Raw genomic sequence first — 21,248 nt, 5'->3', positions numbered from 1 at the left:
ATGAGTTAGAATACATAAAATATTTAGAATAGTACCCACAGCACATAATGTTATATAAATATTGCTTGTTATAATTTTTATTCTATTAGAAACTGGAACTACAACAAAAACATCATTCCCAGTTCCTGATGAGTCAGTAATATGTAAAATATATTTGTAAACTTATATGTAAACCATAACATGTAATACAATAATGATACAACATCTATTATACTACGCCATATCTAATGATGTCAGGATGTTAAAGGTAGAGAATCTTGATCAAGAATTGCTGATTATTCTGGTAGAAAGAAGTGTTTTCTAGCTATTGTGTTCCAGTCCCGAGTAAGCCACTAACTAAAGGAGTCTTCTGGGAAAAGTTGGTTTCTTTAAGCTTCAGTTTCCTTATTTATGAAGAGTTAATCTTGAGGTTTCCTTCTTGTGAATGTTACGCACTTTAAACGCAGTCAGTGTTCCCAATCTCTTTGGTCCCAAATAACCTGATCGAAATAAGAATGTGCTTATTTAGTCAGAACTTTGATTTTGAAGTTATTAGAGTCCACTGAAACATGAGCTCCATAGGTGATATTCACTGTTAGTTCTCTGTTAGTTAAAGTAGAAAAGTGGTTAAACTATGTATTAGAGAAAATAAATTTTAGAACTATAGAAATAGTTAAATGAAGAAGCATTTTTCAAAAATACATATTAACGGTGAGATAAAACTCATTCATTCATTCAGCAAACATCTGAGTGCCTACTCAGTGCCAGGCACTGTTTTGGATGCTGAGACTATAAAAGTAAACAAAATGATCAAGAATCCCAGGCCTCATTCTAAAAGGAGGGTTGCAGCAACAAAACAAAAAAGAGTATAGTATCTTAGATGTGAATAAGTGCTTTAAAGGAAAAAAAATCTAAACTAAACAAGTGGAAGGGACATGGGAAGTATTGTATGAGAATGTAATTTTAAAGTACCTGGACAGATAAAGCCTCTCTCAGGTTCGATGATATAAAAACCTGTGAGAAGGGAGAATGAGAGTTCACAGATTTGTGGAGGTGAGTACTCCACATAGAGCACATGTAAATCCCTTGAGGCAGGAGGCTGTCTAATTCATTCTAGAAACAGCATAGAAGCCATTGTGATAGAACAAAGTGAGAAAAAAACAGGTAAATGCAGGGGGAGATGATGTCAGGAAAGTATGAGTGACTGGTTCATTTTAGTCCTCGCAGACTTCTGGAAAGACATGGGCTGTCACTTACAGTGAGACAGGAAAACCACTGGAGGATTTTGAGCAGAGGAGAGGCATAATCTGTCTCAGATTTAACAAGATCCCTCTGACTGCTCTATGAAGAAAGGTTTAGAAGTGCAGTTACTTAAATGTATGGTCTTTCTCAGTAAGGAATACTCCATTGCTCATTTTAACACAAGTTTACTGCCAAGTAACCATCATATGCAGTTTAATCCGGAAAGCTGAAGATCTTAATTTTCAGGTGTAGGGTACTGGGTATTAGAGATATTACCACGATAGTCAAATGCTATAAACTGAACGATGTTTATTAAAGAGACAAGATTTCTCATAACTATCCTCTCTTGGGGACACACAATGCTTATGTGCATATTAAAGGCTTTGGGGAATCCTTAGATCTATTGAATCCCAAGTCTCCCAAGCCTATCCTACTATGAACTCATTTTTGTTTCTTCAAGTGCTTTGGTTCAAAACAAACTGCATTCAAATATAAGTTCCCTGACTACTGAGCCTCTTAACTTTGAGTTAATTATGTCATCTCAACATCATCCCTAAAGTGGGATAATAACATCAACTTACTTGACTGTGGTGAAAATTAGAGTAGATAATGTTTGTAAGGGACCCCAAGAGTGCCCTTAATTAGTGCCACTTTTCTGTATCCTCTCCTTTATCTTCAAAAGCTCACCCCCTCTTAACATTAAAGGAGTAAATTCTAGCCAGACCCATTGTTGCTAATATGTGAGGTCCCAGGCTCTCTCAAAAGCGCTTAGCAGGATAGCACCTGGTTTTAGAACATCTACAATGTCTGTGAGATGCTGAAATGCTAAAAGACAAACACAGTCACAGTAATTCCACCACAAAGTTGAGTATCTCATAATTTCCCTATATTTCTTAATGAGCCTTACAGAGCAAGAGCGAGGCTAGAGTACAACATATGGTGGGACCAATAGGATGATGGTCTGTTACAATATCTTCACAACACTGTGTTAAAAATATTGGCCCCGGCCAGGCGCCGTGGCTCACATCTGTAATCCCAGCACTTTGGGAGGCTGAGGTGGGCGGATAACGAGGTCAGGAGTTCGAGACCAACCTGACCAACATAGTGAAACCTCGTCTCTACTACACACACACACACACACACACACACAGAATTAGCCGGGTATGGTGACCCGCACCTGTAATCCTAGCTACTTGGGAGAATGAGGCAAGGAGAATCACTTGGACCTGGGAGGCGGAGGTTGCAGTGAGCTAAGATCCCACCACTGCACTCAAGCCTGAAGAAAGATCGAGACTCCTTCTCAAGAAAAGGAAAAAAAAAAAAAAATTGGCCCCAATGACAATGCCTGAAGTCTTTAAGTAAGTGAAGATGAATAACCCTGGGAATTTCTCCTCCCTGTGATTTTTGATTTGGAACACATAATTACCTGTTTTAAGTAGCAGAGAAGCAAACAAACAAAAGTAATACTGTTAAAATGCACCTTATGTACATTTGAAGCTACCATGTGCAACTTAGTCAGGAAAGCTAAAACTAAATAGGCCACATTTTTGAAACACAGTAGATGTTCCAACAAATCTCAATTTACTCTCTTTTTATTCGGATCACTTTAGCTTGCTTTCTGAGATCGGACTTTTCTTACATATTCAAACTTAGGAAAATATTCGAATATTCAATTATTCAAACATTCATCTTAGTTCATCCATTTAAACACCAAGGATCACGCAGATTATTCAGCAATTCCGTGTAAGAATTACTGAACGGACTGTTGCACTCCGGGAGATGGGATCTCGGAGTCTTCAACACAGCCTTGGTGTGTGCTGCATGTGGTCTCACTGCTTCTCACCAGATTTGCTGGAACGTATGGCTTGCATCCCAGGCTCGGTCTGATTCTAAAACTTTTAGCTAAGAAGGCAGAGATGTTCTGGTTTATATTATAGTTAGCTTAGGAACTCCATTTCCCTCCTACTCATCTGAATAAGTGGTATCTGCAATCCTTGGAAAGACCCTGGGTGTTCTGTAATTTCCCGAGTTCCTGTGGTTACCTCCATGAAAGATATAATCATTGGAGCAACGCAAGAGATCATTACTGCTCTAGAATTTTGACTGTCAAAAAGTCCTTCTTCACGGGACTACTGTAATGTATTATTTTCAGGTTTCTTCAGAATTCTCAGGGAAGATCCTGAATTTTGGGGATCCTGAATTTCATAGGTTCTAAATGGAAATTTAGAACCCACAATTCATTCAGATCATAGTGATCAGAAAGGGTTCCTGAGTACAAGTCAGTACAGTTTCTCCTTCCTTGTGCTGTGTCTCTCACCCAAACTGGAATGAGTCGAGGTTCTCTTGTACATGTCAGAGTTCCGTGAAGATCTTCTGTGAGTACCTTGCCTGTCCACATGTATACACTCACACTTGCACAGGCACTCATACAGACACAACGAGCATTTCATGCATTCTTCCAGGTAATTTAAAGTTCAGGAGCAAAACTGAAAAGGTGACACCAGTTGCTATGATCCATCCATCTCTAGGAATGTACTGGGATGTCTTTTAACCCCAATGGCACTTGGTTTTTATTTTTTTTCAGACAGATTCCACCCTGAAGCCTGTTCTGTGTACCTCCCCACAGTAGGAGCTCTAAAAGCCTAAATGAAAGGAATTATATTTGCATTTTGTCCCTACAGCACACTTTACTGTTTTTTGCACATAGATGATGTTCACTAAGTGTTTATTTGCACAAGTGAGGAAAAGGAAGTAGATACAAAAGTTCTCAGGTGCATTGAGTTTCACTTCTTATAGCTCTGCAATGCCTTCTGAATACAAGTCCTTGTCGTTGCATACCATCTTTGCCAATATAATTGACAGAAAATAGACACACTGTGGATGAGGTAGAGAAAAGAAAGGACTAACACATATGAGTTGGTGATGATGGTCTTCATCGGGGGCTGGCCAAAAGTTAGCTCCTTGAGGATACTTACTGATGACTGTCCTAGGTAATATCATCTCCTAGAAGAGACGGGATGGGTATTGCTTACTGAAGTTGAGAAATAAAGGGTGATATTAATTTGGTTCGCATTCAATGAGATAAATGGCAAAAGAGATCTTGAGAGATATGAGCAAACTTCCAGAGACCAGGAGATCCACTTTGGGGAACAATGGAATAGGGATCCTGATACATATTCTTCATTATATTTAAAAGTATATCTCCATTACCAAGTGAAAGTTTGACATCTTTCTTTAACATGCACTCAAATGATATGAGGATTTGAATTTTCTCTCCATCTTGCTCTCTTTCTCTCAAGTACTACACTTTAGTGTTTATTTGTTTTCTGTTACTAGGTAAGCTTATCTTAAAAGTACTTTTTATTCCAAGAAAAAAGAGATATATTCTACATTTCTCACTAAATATCCTTCAGCAAGACCAAACTGATGTATGCTTTTCAGCTTTGACTGCCCATTCATATTTTTACTGCTGAAAAGATTTTGGTTGGAGTCTTTGAATTCTTATCTCCAGTCTGTTTACTGAATTTATAGTCAGTTTTCTCAGGATTAAACTGTCTTTCACTTTCAGAGATAGGTGCCGTTAACCAGAGTTTCCACAAAATGTTGCTCTAAGGTCATTGGTTGCACCAGCAGCAACCAAAATCAATGTACAATTTACTTTTAAATTTTTATCTTCCATGAGGTAATGAATGTGCTCACCTGAAAAGAAATGGAAAAGCACACCACCATGTAGAAAAGAGCAAATCCTCCTTCTCGGCCCTATCCACTGTGCAGTTCTCTCCTCCAGAGGCAACCACCGAAAGTAGCTTCTTATATATACTGCTAGACACCAAATAGTTTTTTTGAAGTTATGGTACACAACTCTGTAGATAATAATTCTGCCATTTATTCAGGGTTCGGCATGTTAGGTATCTTACATACTGTGTCTATTTATTTGTTTATTTAAGACAGATTCTTGCTCTGTTGCCCAGGCTGGAGTGCGGTGGCGTTATGTCAGTTCATTGCAACCTCTGCCTCCTGGGTTCAAGCAATTCTTCTGTCTCAGCCTCCCGAGTAGCTGGGGCTACAGGCGAACGCCACCACGCCCGTCTAATTTTTGAATTTTGAGTAGAGACGGGGTTTCACCATATTGGTCAGGCTAGTCTCGAACTCCCGACCTTAAGTAATCCGCCCCCCTGGGCCTCCCAAAATGCTGGGATTACAGGTGTGAGCCACAGCACCTGGCCACTGTGTCTTACTTAATGGAAAGAAAGAAAAGTGACTCAATGAATGAATGCCTTTCAGATGTGTCAGGTTTGTTTTGCTTTGTGTAATTTTTGTTAATGCAATAAAATATCTCGAGAACAGAAACAGAGAAGAGAAAACAGATCTGGTCACAGAGCTGTAACTGGCAGGTTGGGATTTCAGAGGGGGCACACTGGGTGTCAAAGCCTGTGTCTGGTTTTGAAACGCTGACTAGCTTCTCCTAATTGCAAACTCAGCTAGTTAAGAATGTTTCTTTGCATTTGTTTCTCTCTCTCCCTCTCTTTTTTTTTTTTTTTTTTTTTAACTTCCCCATTGTTAGCTTTCTAATGTGTGAAGTCTATCAAGTTGAAAGAGAGGGTTTCAAATGAAACATGAGGAAATGATCCCAAGGCCCAACCCTGTGCCTTACGATTTGGGTATCTTTTCTACAAGACTTTCCACAACTGCAACTTAAAAGGATGGTCGTAGAGACTGCCCATCTACTGATATGTTCTGGATAGTTCTCTGTTTACCTACTGTCCTAAAGGCATGTTGCTCAAAATTGCTTTTTTTTTTTTAATTTATTTTTAATGGGCATGGAGAGAAGTGAGAGTGGAGTTGAGAGTTTATTCCAATTCCGGGGAGCGGCAAGGAAGAGGTTAAGTTGGACCAGGAGGATTTTTGAAGTCTTTGGCTGGGAGGTTCCATTTGGAGAAAGGTGCAGGGGAGCTAGGGGTGGCGAGAGCAACAAGACAGGTTCTCATTCGCCTGGATTTCCGATTCTGAGCAATTGGATTCTCACCTGAGGGCGCCATTGGGCACCCCTGGCTTGTGGATGGAAATACTGAGGAGCAGAACTTGCCTGACCCGCGCCTGGAGAGTAGAGGGAAGCGCAGCAAGGACCACGCGGCCCCTTTAAGTATTCCGGGGCCGGGGAGGAGAGGGAGGAAACCGGGAGCCGCGGGGACTGGGGGAAACCCACAAGCAACTGAGCTGGAGCGGAGGCAGCGTGAGAGCAGAAACTTCAGACGCCGCTGATCCGGGAGGAGCCGGGAGGAGCCGCGGCGGCCGTCTCTCCCACCCGCAGCAGCATCCTCCCTGCCCTTCTCTGCCGCCCCGGGGAGAGCCGGGCGCTGCCTCTGCAGCTTCCACGAGCCAGGGGTGCAGGCAGCTACCCCCGGGAAGTTTGGGCTTCTGCGTAGTTCAGGGGCGCCTGCGAGCGCCCCAGCCGGCGAGGGCCCGGGGGCGATGTTGGGCGCCGCGCGGGGCTGGGGGCGCCCGGAAGACGTGCGAGGGTCCGCGCTCCTGCCGCCGCCTCCAGTACCCTCCGCATCCCCCAAGTGATGGGAACAAGGGCCCGCCCAGGCCGCCGCTGTCGCCGCACCGCCCCCTCGCTCGCCCCCTGCGCGCGGAGTCACCCAGTCACACTCCCGGCACCCCGAGCCCGTCCTCCGGAGCTGCTGCTGCTGCTCCTTTGGCTGCCGTCGCCGCCGCCGCGCGTGGCCCGCCGCTGACTGGGCTCGCGGGGAGACGGAGCCGCACTTTTCGGCCCTGCCGGAGCCGCTCTCACACCCCAGCTTGGCCGCCGCCGCCCCGCGCCTGCCCGCGCCGCGCCTGCCCCGGCCGCACTCTGGGGGGGCGCACGCCGGGAGGCTCGGCCCGACCGCGGAGGCAGGAAGCGGCGCGACTGCGCTTCTGCTTCGGCTCTTTGTTGTTCGCTTTGGATGGTGCTTCTTGAAAGTGTCTGAGCCGCCTCGGAAACCCTGCGGCCGGAGAAGACAGACCTTGGAATTCTTCCTCCGCAAAAGTCTCTGAGATACTGACAAGCGTCCAGAAAGGTCGACGAGTAATTGCCCTGAAAACTCCCGGCTAATTGACCCACGTTGCTTATATTAAGCCTTTGTGTGTGGTGTGTGTGGTGTGTGGCTTCATACATTTGGGGACCCTCTTTCCACTCTCTCCTCTTGGCATGAGACTGTATGCAGGATCCACCCGAGGACAATGATTGCGGAGCCTGCTCACTTTTACCTGTTTGGATTAATATGTCTCTGTTCAGGTAACCCCGCGTCTTCTTTCTTCACCCTTGATCCTCCCTGTTCCCCTCTCTCCACTTTTCACAATCAAACCCAGAATTGCATTTCCCAAGGCGGGAGGGGCTCTATTCCTGCAAGACTTTTAGGCGAACGTGTTCCTAGTTCGCATTTGGGGTTGTCTCTTTTTCCCATTCCCCAAAACCTCCCCTCCGCCCCTGAACCTCCTCAAGACTCTTTGCAGATCTCGGCCTTTTGCCAAGTTCAGGGCACGCCCAGATTACTCTGGGCAAACGCACGTCTAAGCGCTGGGGTGGGAGGAGGCCGCGGCTGGCAGGGAGCTGGGGCCCCCAGGATGAGCCGAAGTGAGTATCAGCCACCGGCCGCTTCCCTGGGGAGGGAAATGTGCGCCCTGGGAGCTTGTGGCCCGCAGGCTGGCCAGGATTCCTGAACCTAGTCCTCCTCTAGCCCCTCCTCTTCCGAGCACAAGGGGTTATTAGTAGTTGTTTTATGTAACCAAAGTCTGTAATTAAATTTGATTCTGAAGAAGCTTCATGAAATAACTTCTTCTTAAGGTAGGATATAAAATAGCCACTGCCTCGCTGGGTTTAGAAGGAAACAGGCGGTTGCCAGCATCGGAAAGGGGACAGTTAGTTGCCTGGGAAGTCTCACTGGCGAAAGAAAACAGCTGAATTTGGGATGTTTAGGATTAATTAAATCATACTGAAATTCCATATGAAGCGTTGGAAGGATGCTGAAACGGGGCCCTTCTGACCTAAGAGGACACACTGTATCTACACTTGCAAATAGTTTTTTTTTTTACCCTCCCTAAGAAACTTTTTTACTATGGGTGAACTGAGCCACGACTCAACTTTTGTTTCTTTCTTTTTGGTAGATTCTGGTTTCAATCACGGATCCGATTTCAGGCTTTAAAATACACGCACACACACACGCACACACACACTGGACCTCGGAATTTTTATAGTCACATTCTCATACTGAGCTTCAAGTTGCATCAGGGCTTATCGGTAAGAGTCACTCAGTTTGCACAATTATGAAACGATTTTAAAGGTTAGTTTGAGCTTTTGTGGTCTATGGTTATCATTTATGTTTTGACCGGGGATTTTACTTAAGGCAGATAGTTAACAGAGTAAGAAAAAGGGGGGGGGGGGGTGTGGAAATAAATAAATAAACCACATACGTCAGCTAAATGATACCGAATAAACCCCTAAAATAATTTTAGCCTATGAATTGTGCTTGCTGGCTGAAAGTTACAAGGAAGATTTGCAACTAAAGTACATTTTAAAAATTATTAAATTGTTTCTCCTTTAAAGAAAACAGAAAGTGAAGTTTCAACCTGGTATGTCTCATGTATGTCACAGTGGAGGGATGAGTAGACTAACTCCTTGGGGTTGGCATTCCCCATTTCCAGCTTCTCCTTCTGTAACGCCTTAGTTTTCCTTAGTTTGCCTATCGAAGTGATTGAATAGTCCCTCCAATCCCCCACACCTAGCTGTGGATGCAAATCAAAAACATTAAAATCTGATCTCTCTATTTGCCTCTCTTGGCTGTGTCTCTCCCTAGTTTAATTTACAGCTTCAGATACCTTTGAGATTTCTGTTGATTCACCTTTCTGGTTAAAGTTTATTTACGTGTGTAAAGTGAAGTGTCATTGTGATAAATGACTGGAGGGGCAGATTACTGAAGATAGAGGGATTAATGGTCATTAGTCACTGTTTGAGTTGAGTTTGTATATGTTGGAACATTTTATCATGGCTGTAGATTAAAGATAGGGTCACACTAATAAGGTATCACTGAAAGCTGGTCGTGTCAACTTGGAAATTCTGTCTTCACTTGGAGAATTATTTGGGAATATACTCTCCTGTTAGATTTAGTAATCTGAGTAGTAAATATCAGAATTGTAATTTGAATAGATATGAGACAATTATAATGTTAGAGCTACATTGATTTCTAGCTTTTATAAATCTAAAATTTCTAGTTTTTCTGTTCCTTATTTAATTTTCCATTTAAGCCATTGATGATTTTTGTAAACCTAAGTTTTTCCTATAGGTGTGCCTATCTACTTTGCCACTTTTCAGGACAAAAGCTTCTTTCCAAAGTGCTCCCTCATACCTAGCCTGAAGCTTGCTATTCCTCTGATAACTTTCACTCACGCTGTGAATCTGAACTTGGGAGGCCAGACTATTGAGCTGCTAGGGTGAGTGCATTGATTTGAATAATACTTCACAGAACTCAAGTAACTAGTAACCTGGGTGTGTTCAAGACACCTGGTCAGAGAATGAATGAAGTTCTTGAAAGATTATGTTTCATGTCTTGCCCCAAGCCTAGGATCACAGTCTATCACTTGTTAATGGAGTGTATTTAAGAGAAATGTGGTGAGCTTCAATAAATCAAAGTGTACTGAGAGGATAACTTAACCTTCAACAAGATTTAACCTGTGAAAGCATCTATTGGTTGTCAGTTCTTTTTTTCTTTCTTTTCTTCCTTTTTTAACTGTCTGCCAACTTAACAAAGTCTAACACTTTTCTTCAAACAGATTATAAACTCCATTTTGGTATGTTGATGGCATACTTAGTATTAAGTGTTGTGCTTAAGAGTGTTCACTTCTTACAACCTTTTATCTATTAACTTGATGCTACAAAAAATAACCTTTCATTCAATGAAACTGGGATGTAGAAAAAGTGGTTATTCCTTCCGAAATTCATTTTTCAGGTATATTCCTTTAATTAGTTGGTCTGTCTGCCTTTTTTATGGACAGATAGACTTCTGGTGAGTTTGCGGGGTGGGAGGGTGCAGGGAGAGGTAGCCCTGAAAAAAATCCATGTGCTCTCTCAGGATCTAACATTTTTCCTTCATAGACTTCCTCTTCTCCAATCCATTTGCTAAAACCTGCTTTTAAGTGAAAAAGTAATTGCATTTCAGTTCAAACTTAGGATGAGATTTGAATTTCAAATAAATGATAGTTTACTCATACTGTCTTTCTTTTTCTTGGGTTTTTTTTTTTGGTGGGGGGAGGGGGTAGGGTTTCTCTTGGGAAGAGGAACTTTTTTAGGTAAGTTTCACTATTTGAACCAATTGTCTGGTCTCTGGTCTATCTTCCTCTCTTCCTTCTTCCGTCTTTCTTTCTGGTAAGATTATTGTGTAGTTCCAATATGATCTGGCTAGTTTCTTTATAACCTTTCTGGCTTTTAAATGTACATACTTAAATACTGTGATATCTTTTAAAATATCTTTATTTCTTGATAATGGACATTCTAATGCATAAGACATTTATGGTTAAAAGGTCTTAGAACAGAAAGTTTACCTGAAGTTTTTTCTTAGTCTTTGCTACAACAAATGAAATATTCTTATGTCATTTAAAGTGACACAGAATGCTAAATTTCAGACTAACAATGACCATTTATTTTTCATTTTTACATTGACTAGATAGCTATAATTTAAAATAACTGGGCAACAGGAATCCAACGGGAAGTAAGCAGGATAACAGCTTCTCAGTGAAGACTATAAGTGGTTGAATCTTTATTTATTATCATCTGTGTTAATAAAAGATGTTATGGTGATACTTCGGTTAATTTTGGCCTTTAAAAAATGTTTAATTTTTAAAACAAAAATATAAACTGCCCTGTGAGCTCGAGTTCATATAGGAAAATAGAAGGAAAGCAAAGTTATCATTCAATTTAAAATTAGGCCTAAGGTAATCTGTAGACTACATGAAAGAAAAGAACCAAAAAGAAAAATAAAGTAATAAACAAAAAGCAGAAGTCTAGAGAAGTGTAGTAGAAACTGAGGTCTAGCATTAAGCTAGTTTTAAAATATAGGTGGGGATCCAGTGGAAGTAGACAGAGCAGCCAAGTGTGAGTGCGCCCTCTGACCACACACAGCACAAGCAGCGAATCCAAAAAGTGGATTTCTTTTTCTTTTTCTGAAACGGAGTCTCACCCTGTCACCCAGGCTGGAGTGCAGTGGCGCGATCTCAGCTCACTGCAACCTCTGCCTCCTGGGTTCAAGTGATTCTTCTGCCTCAGCCTCCTGAGTAGCTGAAATTACAGGCGCCCACCACCATGCCAGGATAATTTTTGAATTTTTAGTAATAGACATGGGTTTTCGCTGTGTCGGCCAGGCTGGTCTCAAACTCCTGACCTCAGGTGATCTGCCTGCTTTGGCCTCCCAAAGTGCTGGGATTACAGGGATGAACCAGTGTGCCCGGCCCAAAAAGTGGGTTTCTGAAAATATGATGTCAGTGTATATACTCTTAAATTCAACAACTATATAAAGAACTAGATAGTTTGCATGTTTAAAACTACAAAAAAAAAAAAAAAAGCAATTTGAAGCATGTTTAACTCTTTCGTGAATCAAGTTTTTTTTTAACCTACATATGATAAGACTTTAGAATATTGACTGCCTCAATGTACATACAAGACCGATACACCAAGTAGTTACCTTCTGTATCGTAACGCTTTTGTTTAAAGGAGACCAGTTAAGTGGAAGAAGGAAATAATTAAAAGATGAGATGGAGTTCAAACTCTAGGTGCAATAAGAAACTTTATGGAAATGGCGACTTTTACTATGAAACTAGGACTATCACTGAACACTCGCCATTATCTTATTTAATGCTCATAAAAATCCTATGACATATATGCTGTTGTTTCTAAGATATTACTGTGCCCCGATTTTATTGTTGTGGAAACTATATCATAAAGAAGTTAGGAAATGTGGTTCAGCAGGGATTTGAACCACGCTGGCTCTAAAACTCTTAACTACTGTGCATTTTCCTAGTTGAAAGAGAAATTAATAATTTAAATAAGAAAGGTGATGGTTCAATCGCTTTTTATTTTCAAACTTGTCTCAAAAAAAATCCACCTACATGAGACTGTGGTTTGAACACTTGAGAATTTGGATGGAAGGTATTATTCTTCCTGTTATTAAGAAAATGGTCTCTAATTTTTACATCACCAGGCAAGACAGTCCGTTCTTTACATCTAACCAGTTCACATTCAGCCTTGATGACGTCTGCATTTTCTGGCATGCTTAAAAGAGGAGACTGAATGTGATTCCAAACATTGTCTGCTGGGGATGCAGATGCACATGGCTTCCAAGTTGTATTTTGGAGAATGAATGGCATTGTCCTTCTTGCACACTTGAGGAAAGATTTTGCTCTGCTCTGAATCCCAAGGCAGATAATTGGTACTCCTCCCAGAAGAGCCTGTGGAGAGACAATCATTTCCCCTGTGGTTGCTGTTAGGCTGTGGGTTGAGTATGGGCTGGTGATCATTTAGCAGATGAGCCTTCTGCTTGACTGCTGTTCACAGATAACTCACTTCATGGTTACTGATCATGGAGGGGCTGAGCCTTAATACCTGGTTGATCAGCTGGTTGGAAACTGCTTATGCATAGCCAATAAAGTTGCCATCCTGTGGAGATCAAAAGGCTACCTCCATTCTTTACAATTCTGGATGAGCATGATTTCCTTTCCCCTTCACCCTCCACTTTCAGCCCCTTCCTTCAGTCTTGCTGTTGAAGAAGAGGAAGAAAAAAAGATGATCTGTGGTGTACGGGGAGATAGCTTTGATCACTGCTTTGCTTTTTCCTCTCTCTCTTTTAACCATCCAAAAGGCTATTTCTAACACCGAAAGGTGTCATGTTGCTTGCTTCATGGGAGAGCTCAGCCTCATTTCCCTTCAGCCAAAACAGGCTGCTACAAATCCTCTTATTTCTGCGATTTTACTTGGCTTCCAAACATCTTATGACAGTGTTGTTCCACACTTAAGATAATATTTTGAACAGCATGACTGTGCATATCTTTCTGACTTTATTCAAGGAGAGAAATACCTCTGTGGCGTTCACAGCTGTCCATGGCTTAGAGCCGGAAAAGAATATTCTGTTTATTTAATTTAATTAATTCATATTATTTTTTGGGGAAAGTGGATAGAAGGTAAGCAATTGTAGAAAATGTTCTAGGATCACAAGATGAGACTAAATAGTCTATCTGGGCTTAATGCTTGTCACCTAGTTTGACACTTAAATGAAGCGTTAAAAGCACCATCAAAGGATACAAGCAAATGTCAACAGAGCAATGTGGTTCTGTGTTAAATGGGAATATAGTCTTTTTGTGTCAAGTGATTGCTTTGTATGCAGCATATAGGAAATAGTCGGTTTTGCTTCCTAATAATACAGTATTTTGGGGATCTATTTTTAAAATCATGTTAGTCTTTCAGTTAAGTAGAGCAAGGTTTACTAGAACACATTTTTAAACGACTTCTAGTAATAACAGCTCACAGTTAAAACACTTTCTCAAGATGCTCTTCGTTAGAGTTCAGAAAGTATTAAGTTCAAAATATATCTAAATTCAACTCATCTGTACAGGACCTGAGAGCTGGGGACAGCTTGTCCACAGTCAGCCATGAAAGGAGCATGGAGTCCTCAAAGCTCTTCTCTAAGATTATTTGAGTTCTGCTTGAAACACAGTTCGTATGCCCAGTTTGTATAGAAAGTTAAAGAGTAAAAAAGTCTGTTACATGTGATTATTAAGTACTTGAAAAGCCATTTCAGGTATATGTTATCTCTTGATTTAACTTATAATTTCAATGAGCATAACAAGATAGTATTCATATGACATAAAAGTCTTTGGATCATGTTAGGTATGGTCATAATTTATGCAACATTATGGAGTGTATATATAACACCAACTTGCTAAGTTTATTCCTGGGTTTTGGTAGAAGAGGAAGCAAAGCTAGATTTTAACTTCTCTGCACTAACGTGATTGGAGCCCTTTTACATTATTATCAATTTCAGGTAGAGTAGGAAAAGAAAATGAAGCCAAAGAATGATTGAATCGGGTCACAAATGTCTGTTTCAATATCATTTGGCGACATAGTGCTAATGAGATACACTAAGTCTCATAAATTGATCTCCAACTTAACTTGCCTGCTGTTACATTTTCTTGTTTAGCATGTGATTTTCTTTTTTCACTAATGGTAGACTTTTAATTTGGCTAAAGAAATGTATCTATCTGCAATTCCTTTCCTATACAAGAACATGTCTACTTTTTAGTTGCATAGCTCTAAAGCTGATTTTGTGTACTTAGGCTTTATTGAAAAGGAAGTCTATCACTCTGAAACTTCACTGAAATGGTCCTTGCTCATACAACAAAGTGAGTTAAAGTACCTTTGTATGTGTTAACTACACATACCTCTGGGTAGCTTTAAACTTCTTTAGTTGCTTGGTTTGGGAAGTAATTTCAGTATATCCAGACCATTCCATTAGCAAGTTGTCTGAGTAAAGTAAACCAGCTTGTACAGGCTGTGGAAAATAAAACGCATCTGTTCATTTCCCTTGTATCTGAAGAGAAGTAAAAATGCCCTAGCAACCTGGTAGAACGACCACTTGCTTAAATTAATGAATTTAGTAATATAGTTGCAAAATCTAAATCTGTAGAAGAAAAACAGGGGAGACGTAAAGCTTTCATTCAGATATCTATGCAAATAGGAAGGGTATTCACTGACAAGATCATTGCTATTCATCTCCATGAATTCAGATTGAACACAAGCATCCTAAGGACAGCTTTGATTTAAATTCAGTATGGTGATGAAGAAAAAGAAACTCATTGTGTTATTTGATCTTTTCTCCTATCATGGGTCATTGAATCTTAAGCGCTCATTGCTTTTTAAGAGTCTATATATAGATATAGATAAATAAATATATATATATATATATATATATATATTTACATGATGAAAAAAACCCAAGTGACTTATTAAGTGATGATTGATGCAGTAGTATAGGCCCAGCTGTATACACGGAACCTGGAACACTAGGAATCAATAATATCTCTAATAATAATGGTAATACTGGTAATGCCTAAAAGTTATACAGTGTTACTATCTGCTTGACAAAGTGCTAACATGCCTTATCTTATTTAATACTTAAAACAATCACATTAGAAATGAATGTGTTGTTATTAGCCCTGTCTGTCAGTATGAAAAATGAGGTTCAACAAGTTAAGCTCTTTCACTATGGCCAGTCAATGTAGTAGAGTGAGGATTTGAAATTAGCCTGTCTTATCCCAGAATTCCTGCTTTTCATGATTCTACAAACACACTATACTATTCCCTTAAAGATAATGAATGTAGATGAAACAGTGTAAAATATGTTTAGAACATATTTAGATGCTTTTTTGGGAGGGAACTACATCATGCTGCCAACCTGTTTTAGTTCCTTTTTAGATGTTTGATTTTTATGTTGCATCTTACTGTCTGTTGCTTTCTTCTCTTTGTCACATGATAACCCACAAAAAAGAATGTACCCTGGTATTACACACCCTACAACACAGAAACGTTAAGTCCAGCCCCATAATATGGTTTTTTCAGTGCTGTTCAGTTTGTGGAATAAATTTGAAATAGTAAGTACCAACTAGTTTTTATGATAGCTCAATTGTGTGAGTAGAATTGTCCTTATAGAGAAAGTAGAATCACTGTTATCCTTATTCTATCAGGAACTGATTGTTTAATTTTCATTTTTTGATTTTGATAATAAATGGTGATAAGATGTAATTGATAATAAAACATATTAAGCAGAAGCTTAGTTAGAATCTGTGATTAGCATTCCTTTAAAGGTGTGTTCTTCTCCAATGACAAGTTTTACGGAAAACAAAGACTTTAGCATTGGTTCACATAATTCCTGCCAATGAAACCTGTATGAGTCTGTAATAGCTACCAAAACCAGAACTGTAATCGATACTCTTTCAGAAGTAATGCAGTTGGTTTGGGGAATACCATTCTTTTGCTTTTCTTACTGTTTTAAATATGTGTTTCTGACTATGGCTGTTGTATAATTTCTTAGGTAGGGTTTTCTCAGCTGAATTCAGTGGTCTTCCAAAGTTATTTCCAAACATGTAGATGGGATTGTATATTTACATTCATCTATTTCCATAGGTTTGGGAGTTTACATAAGGCTTAAATGAAAATTGAAGCTTTCCCCAGTTTCTTCCTCTATACCACTAATCAAAACAGTATCATATCTAAAAATTTCCCTTATTTGAGACTTGGTTCTTATTAAGGTTTTTACATAGTTTTAAAATATACTTCAGGCTGGGCATGGTGGCTCACGCCTGTAAACCCAGCACTTTGGGAGGCCGAGGCGGGTGTATCACCTGAGGTCAGGAGTTTGAAAGCAGCCTGGCCAACATGGTGAAACCCCATCTCTACCTAAAGAAAAAAAAATTATATATATATATATGTGTGTATATATAAAAAATATATATAACTATATATATATTTTTTGCAGTGAGCTGAGATCATGCCATTGTACTCAAGCTCAGGTGACAACAGTGAGACTTCCATCTGGGAAACAAAACAAAACAAAACACAACACACACACACACACACTTACACTTCAGGACTGGGTGCAGTGGCTCATGCCTGTAATCCTAGTACTTTGGGAGATTGAAGTGGGAGGATTGCTTAAGCCCAGAAGTTTGAGACCAGCCTGGGCAACATAATGAGATGCTACAGAAAACAAACAAACAAAAAACACAACTTAGCATGGTGTGGTGGTGCATGCTTTTAGTCTCAGCTACTTGGGAAGCTGAGGTGGGTGGATGAGCCCAGGAGGTTGAGGATGCAATGAGCTGTATTCATGCCTTTGCACTTCAGCCAGAGTGGAAAAGTGAGATCCTGTCTCAAAAAAAAAAAAGTATGTATACATAAATATATATAATATACAATATAAATATGTATACTATGTATGTATACATATACCTGTATACACACACATACATGCTTCATAATAAATATCTTTTAGTACATCCATTGCTTTGCAGTTTGCCACTCATTTAATGCTACTTGTTTATTATTAATGGGGCTTAATAATGTTATTTTATTCCTCAGTAAACTATTATCAATCATGATAATAATAAAAAATTATTATTCAGCAGCTGCCAACCTTTGCTGGTATTAGACACTTTAAGGAATGTTTCAGGCATACCTGATAATGTGCAAGAGCTTTTAATACAAGATTCAAGTTGTGTACATGTAGACCACAAAATGAAATGTCGATTTACATTAGCGGTGAATTGTTGGCACTATATGAATGAAAGATGTTTCTGATATGTTGAAAGAAGGGAGAATTGCATTTTGGGAACTGGGTTTCCCATATGGTGAAAGAAGGGAGAATTGCATTTTGGGAACGGGTGGGTCAGGGGATTAACTTCGTCAGGAAACGCTTCCTGGAATAAGTAGGTTCCCAAAGAAAGGGTGCTGAGAGAAATAATAGAGAAAACTTGTTTGACTAGGGAAAGTATTTGAGAGGTGCATTTAGGAGTGGTGATCTGAAAATCTGCTTTAAGAGGTAGACTTTACAGCTATTGGTTATTACAGAATTTCACTTATGACATTGTTGTAAAGAGCATTATTTAATAATCTCATTCATTCTTTCAGTCACCTAACCAGGCAACAAAGTAGAAAAAAAGTGCTCATTCCCTGTGCTTAAGGAATTTATGATAAATGGTTGGTTGCTGTGTAGGTGATTTAATAGAGGTTTGCTAGATGACCTCTGAGTAAGCTCATATTTAGACCATACAAAATAGTGCATATGTTAATTAGCTTGATTTAACCATTCTACAATGTTTGCGTATTTAAAAACGTTGTACACCATAAATACATAGAATTTTTATTTGTCAATTTAAAAAATAAATAATTTTTAAAAATGCTTCAACCAAATAAAGAGAAGGTGAAAGTAAAATAAATATAAATTTGATAACCTAATTCTTAGAGATTAAGATATTTGTTTTCTGGCATTTTTTTTCAGGTTATAGATAGCAGTAGACAGATAAATAGGCTTTGATATAATGCTGTGTGTATTTTTATTTTCAATCTATCAGAGAATCCTTTGGACAGTACCTTGGACTATCACTATGTCTCTGTCCTTCTGCCCTCTCCGCGGTACCCTGAACATGGTCTTCATTCTTTGCTCATTACTTTCTGTGTCAGGAATTATCTCTTCATAGCATAGACATTTACAATTTTTATAAAACTTGTCTGCATATTAAGCTAAAACCTAATTCTAATTCCTGACCTACTGGCCTGGTTTTATCCTCCAAAGCTACCCAAGGTAAATCTAATTTAGTTTTATTATTCAAAGAGAGTTATTTTGTTCTTTTTAAACTTGTTATTCTTCAGGCACAAGATGCCCCCCCCCCACCTTTTTTGTTTTATTTTCTCATTTGATAAAGATTCATTTCCCTTGGTTATGTTGTTTTTGTTGTTATTGTTTTAAATATATCTAATTAGCCAGTGTCTTTCTAAAGTGTAAGGTCAAGTTTGAGGATCTACCTTCCTTTTTATTTAAAAATGTAAATAACTTTTAACTTTCTCCTAACCATCCAACAAATCTTGCATTTTATAAGTGTTCCCTTGGTATCCTGGGATGTAATGCTTTTCTGGATCAGGAGATTTAAAATGTATTAAGAAGCTAGATAACTGATCTTTTCATCTTTTTTTCCCACTGAACCATCTGAAGTCTGGTCTAAAGTCACAGTCTCACAAATAAAACTTAAGAGATTCTGGTTTTTTTTGTTTTTTTTTTCTGATATTATTTTGTAAGGGTTGAAAACTGAAATGCCTATACAAGGTCTGCTTAGAAAGGAAGTGCTTGTATCAGGGCCAAGAGGTGGTTGGCTGAATCTTGCTCCAGGGAAATACAGCCTCAATGTCGACAAACTTTCAGATGGACTTTTCAAGAGGAAGCATAAATTTGTATTTTTAAATACAATTTCCTAACCAATAAATATGGATAGATGAGTGTGAATGAATAATAAGTGCTTGCACCAAATATGGTATACAGGCCATCATTTTGTGGTTGCAGTATTACACCGCTCATCCTACGGCCAACTGACCAATCTGTTGCTGCCTATTTCTACTCTAAATACATCAGTATCTCCTTACTTTTTGTTATCTTCTGTGTTTTACATTTTTATTTTTCTGGTGTTTGCCCCTCTTCTTTGTATAGTTACTAGTTAAATGTTTACATAATGGCTTACTTAACCAAAAGCTTCTCCTTTATTGGTAGCTATTTACATTTTACAGATTGTATTTGTTGAGCTAGGCAAAGTGATCAGTTTTACTGTTTATGTTTATTCTTTTGTCCTAAAGCTAACAATCAAAGAAAACAAAACCACGAGCCCTTTGATGAGCTAAGAGTCCCTGATGAGCTGAATAAATAAATATATTCTTGAATAAGAAGAGAAATTATCAACATGGTTTTAAGGCTTACTGATTGCTATTAAGAGATGCACCACTGTGTTGCATATGAATTACATGTTAGGAAAATACATTAAGGAAATTTTAAGAAATAAAAATAAAGAAAATTGAGGTTGTGGCTGGATTACAAAGAAGTCCCTATCTTCTGCAAGTATTTATTGCAGGATTATTTTTAAAATCTAGTTTCCCTTATTTGTTTTGTTATTTGCTAATAGAGTATTAGTTATTTGACAGAAATATTTTCAGGAGAGAAGCTTAATCTAAAGGATTGGTAATCATTAACAATTGAATATTAACCAGAAATGAAAAGAAAGCATCTCTGAAATAATTTGTCAGTGAAAAATGTGATTTAACTTACAAAATATTGATTTGTGCACAGTTTTCAAGAGTATATCTAGCATTTCTGTGAGGAATCTTGTGCATATATCATAAATGTTTCTGAAATGACATTTGGAGGATTTCTTTAGGCAACGTAGAAATGGTATAATATGCTCAGGTGGTTGAGATATACTACAAAACTAAATATATGAAGAAACTTTTGTTAACTCTTTTTTTTCCTTGGGAAAACTTGGTTATTTTTTGCAAAATTTAAGAAAAATATTTCCAAATGTAGAAAGTTTTATTTTTCATTATGTTTCGCGGTAAAATGCATAGAATTTCTTTTTGTGTCTGAATGATTCATCCTGCTGGAATAATATGGTAGTCCCATTGGGGATCATTAAGAGCATTACTCATGTAAGACATCTATCAGGGGCAGCCCTCCTCATGCTAAATTCTAGAGCTACAGCTCAGGAATAATATGAGACGCTCACAGGCATGAGGAAGGGAATAACGTCTGAGTGGGAGAAGGTCAAGGCACGGGCAGGGAAGAGGTCAGGAGCAGTAATGTGCCCTGAGCAAGGAGAGCGGATTCATTTGAAGCTGGAAACCATCAGCAGCATTTTATTGTCCATAGGAGGCATGTTTAAAGATGAGCATTATCTGATGCTTGACAAATAGCTTGCCAATAATAACGGATTCTTCATGATTTGAAAAGACAGCCATGATTCCCACATTTCTTTGGAAATTGTTTCTATAGATGATAACTGCAGCCTTTAGAAGAATGTCATGAGAGTATATTAGCTGATTTGTCTAAGCTTTGATGATTTTTATTGTCCCTGGGACCATAACTCTATTTCTTCTCCTTATTTCCTTACAAAGACCTTTTCTTCTTTGTGAACCGTAGAAACAAAATGTTTAATTCATTTTCTTATGAGACGGTACTGTGTATTTGGGTGTGTTGGAATTGCTGATTTGCTTACGTTGCACACATGCCTAATTGTGGCACCAACTTTAACCACATGAATATACTCTTACTCCTCTGGCTTTTCTAACATCTGCTTCCTCCATGTGGGGATACTCTGTCTATATCCTTTCCTCTCTGTTCTTTTCCCTCCCCTGTTTTCCATCCCAATTCCTGTTTGTCCTAGTGAATCAATACAGGTGTCTCATCTTCCAG

The 21,248-nt window shown here is 39.1% G+C and overlaps 1 protein-coding gene across 11 annotated transcripts in view; it reads left to right on the top strand.

Annotated features, from left to right (window-relative positions):
* ROBO1 (roundabout guidance receptor 1) overlaps nt 1-21,248 on the top strand; it is a 1,151,573-nt gene that overhangs the window by 739,050 nt on the left and 391,275 nt on the right. For 2 of the 11 annotated variants that reach the window (XM_021932691.2, XM_021932685.2), the window contains exon 1: nt 6,432-7,501. The exons of 6 other annotated variants lie outside the window; for them this stretch is intronic. In XM_021932691.2, coding sequence (XP_021788383.1) covers nt 7,447-7,501 — 55 coding nt within the window. In that variant the 5' untranslated portion in view covers nt 6,432-7,446. 3 more of the 11 variants (XM_021932681.2, XM_021932680.2, XM_021932696.2) reach the window with 2 other exon arrangements.

Source organism: Papio anubis, chromosome 2 (genome assembly GCF_008728515.1).
Source record: "Papio anubis isolate 15944 chromosome 2, Panubis1.0, whole genome shotgun sequence".
Classification (NCBI taxonomy): Eukaryota; Metazoa; Chordata; class Mammalia; order Primates; family Cercopithecidae; genus Papio; species Papio anubis.
This window is presented reverse-complemented; position numbering and strand designations above follow the sequence as displayed.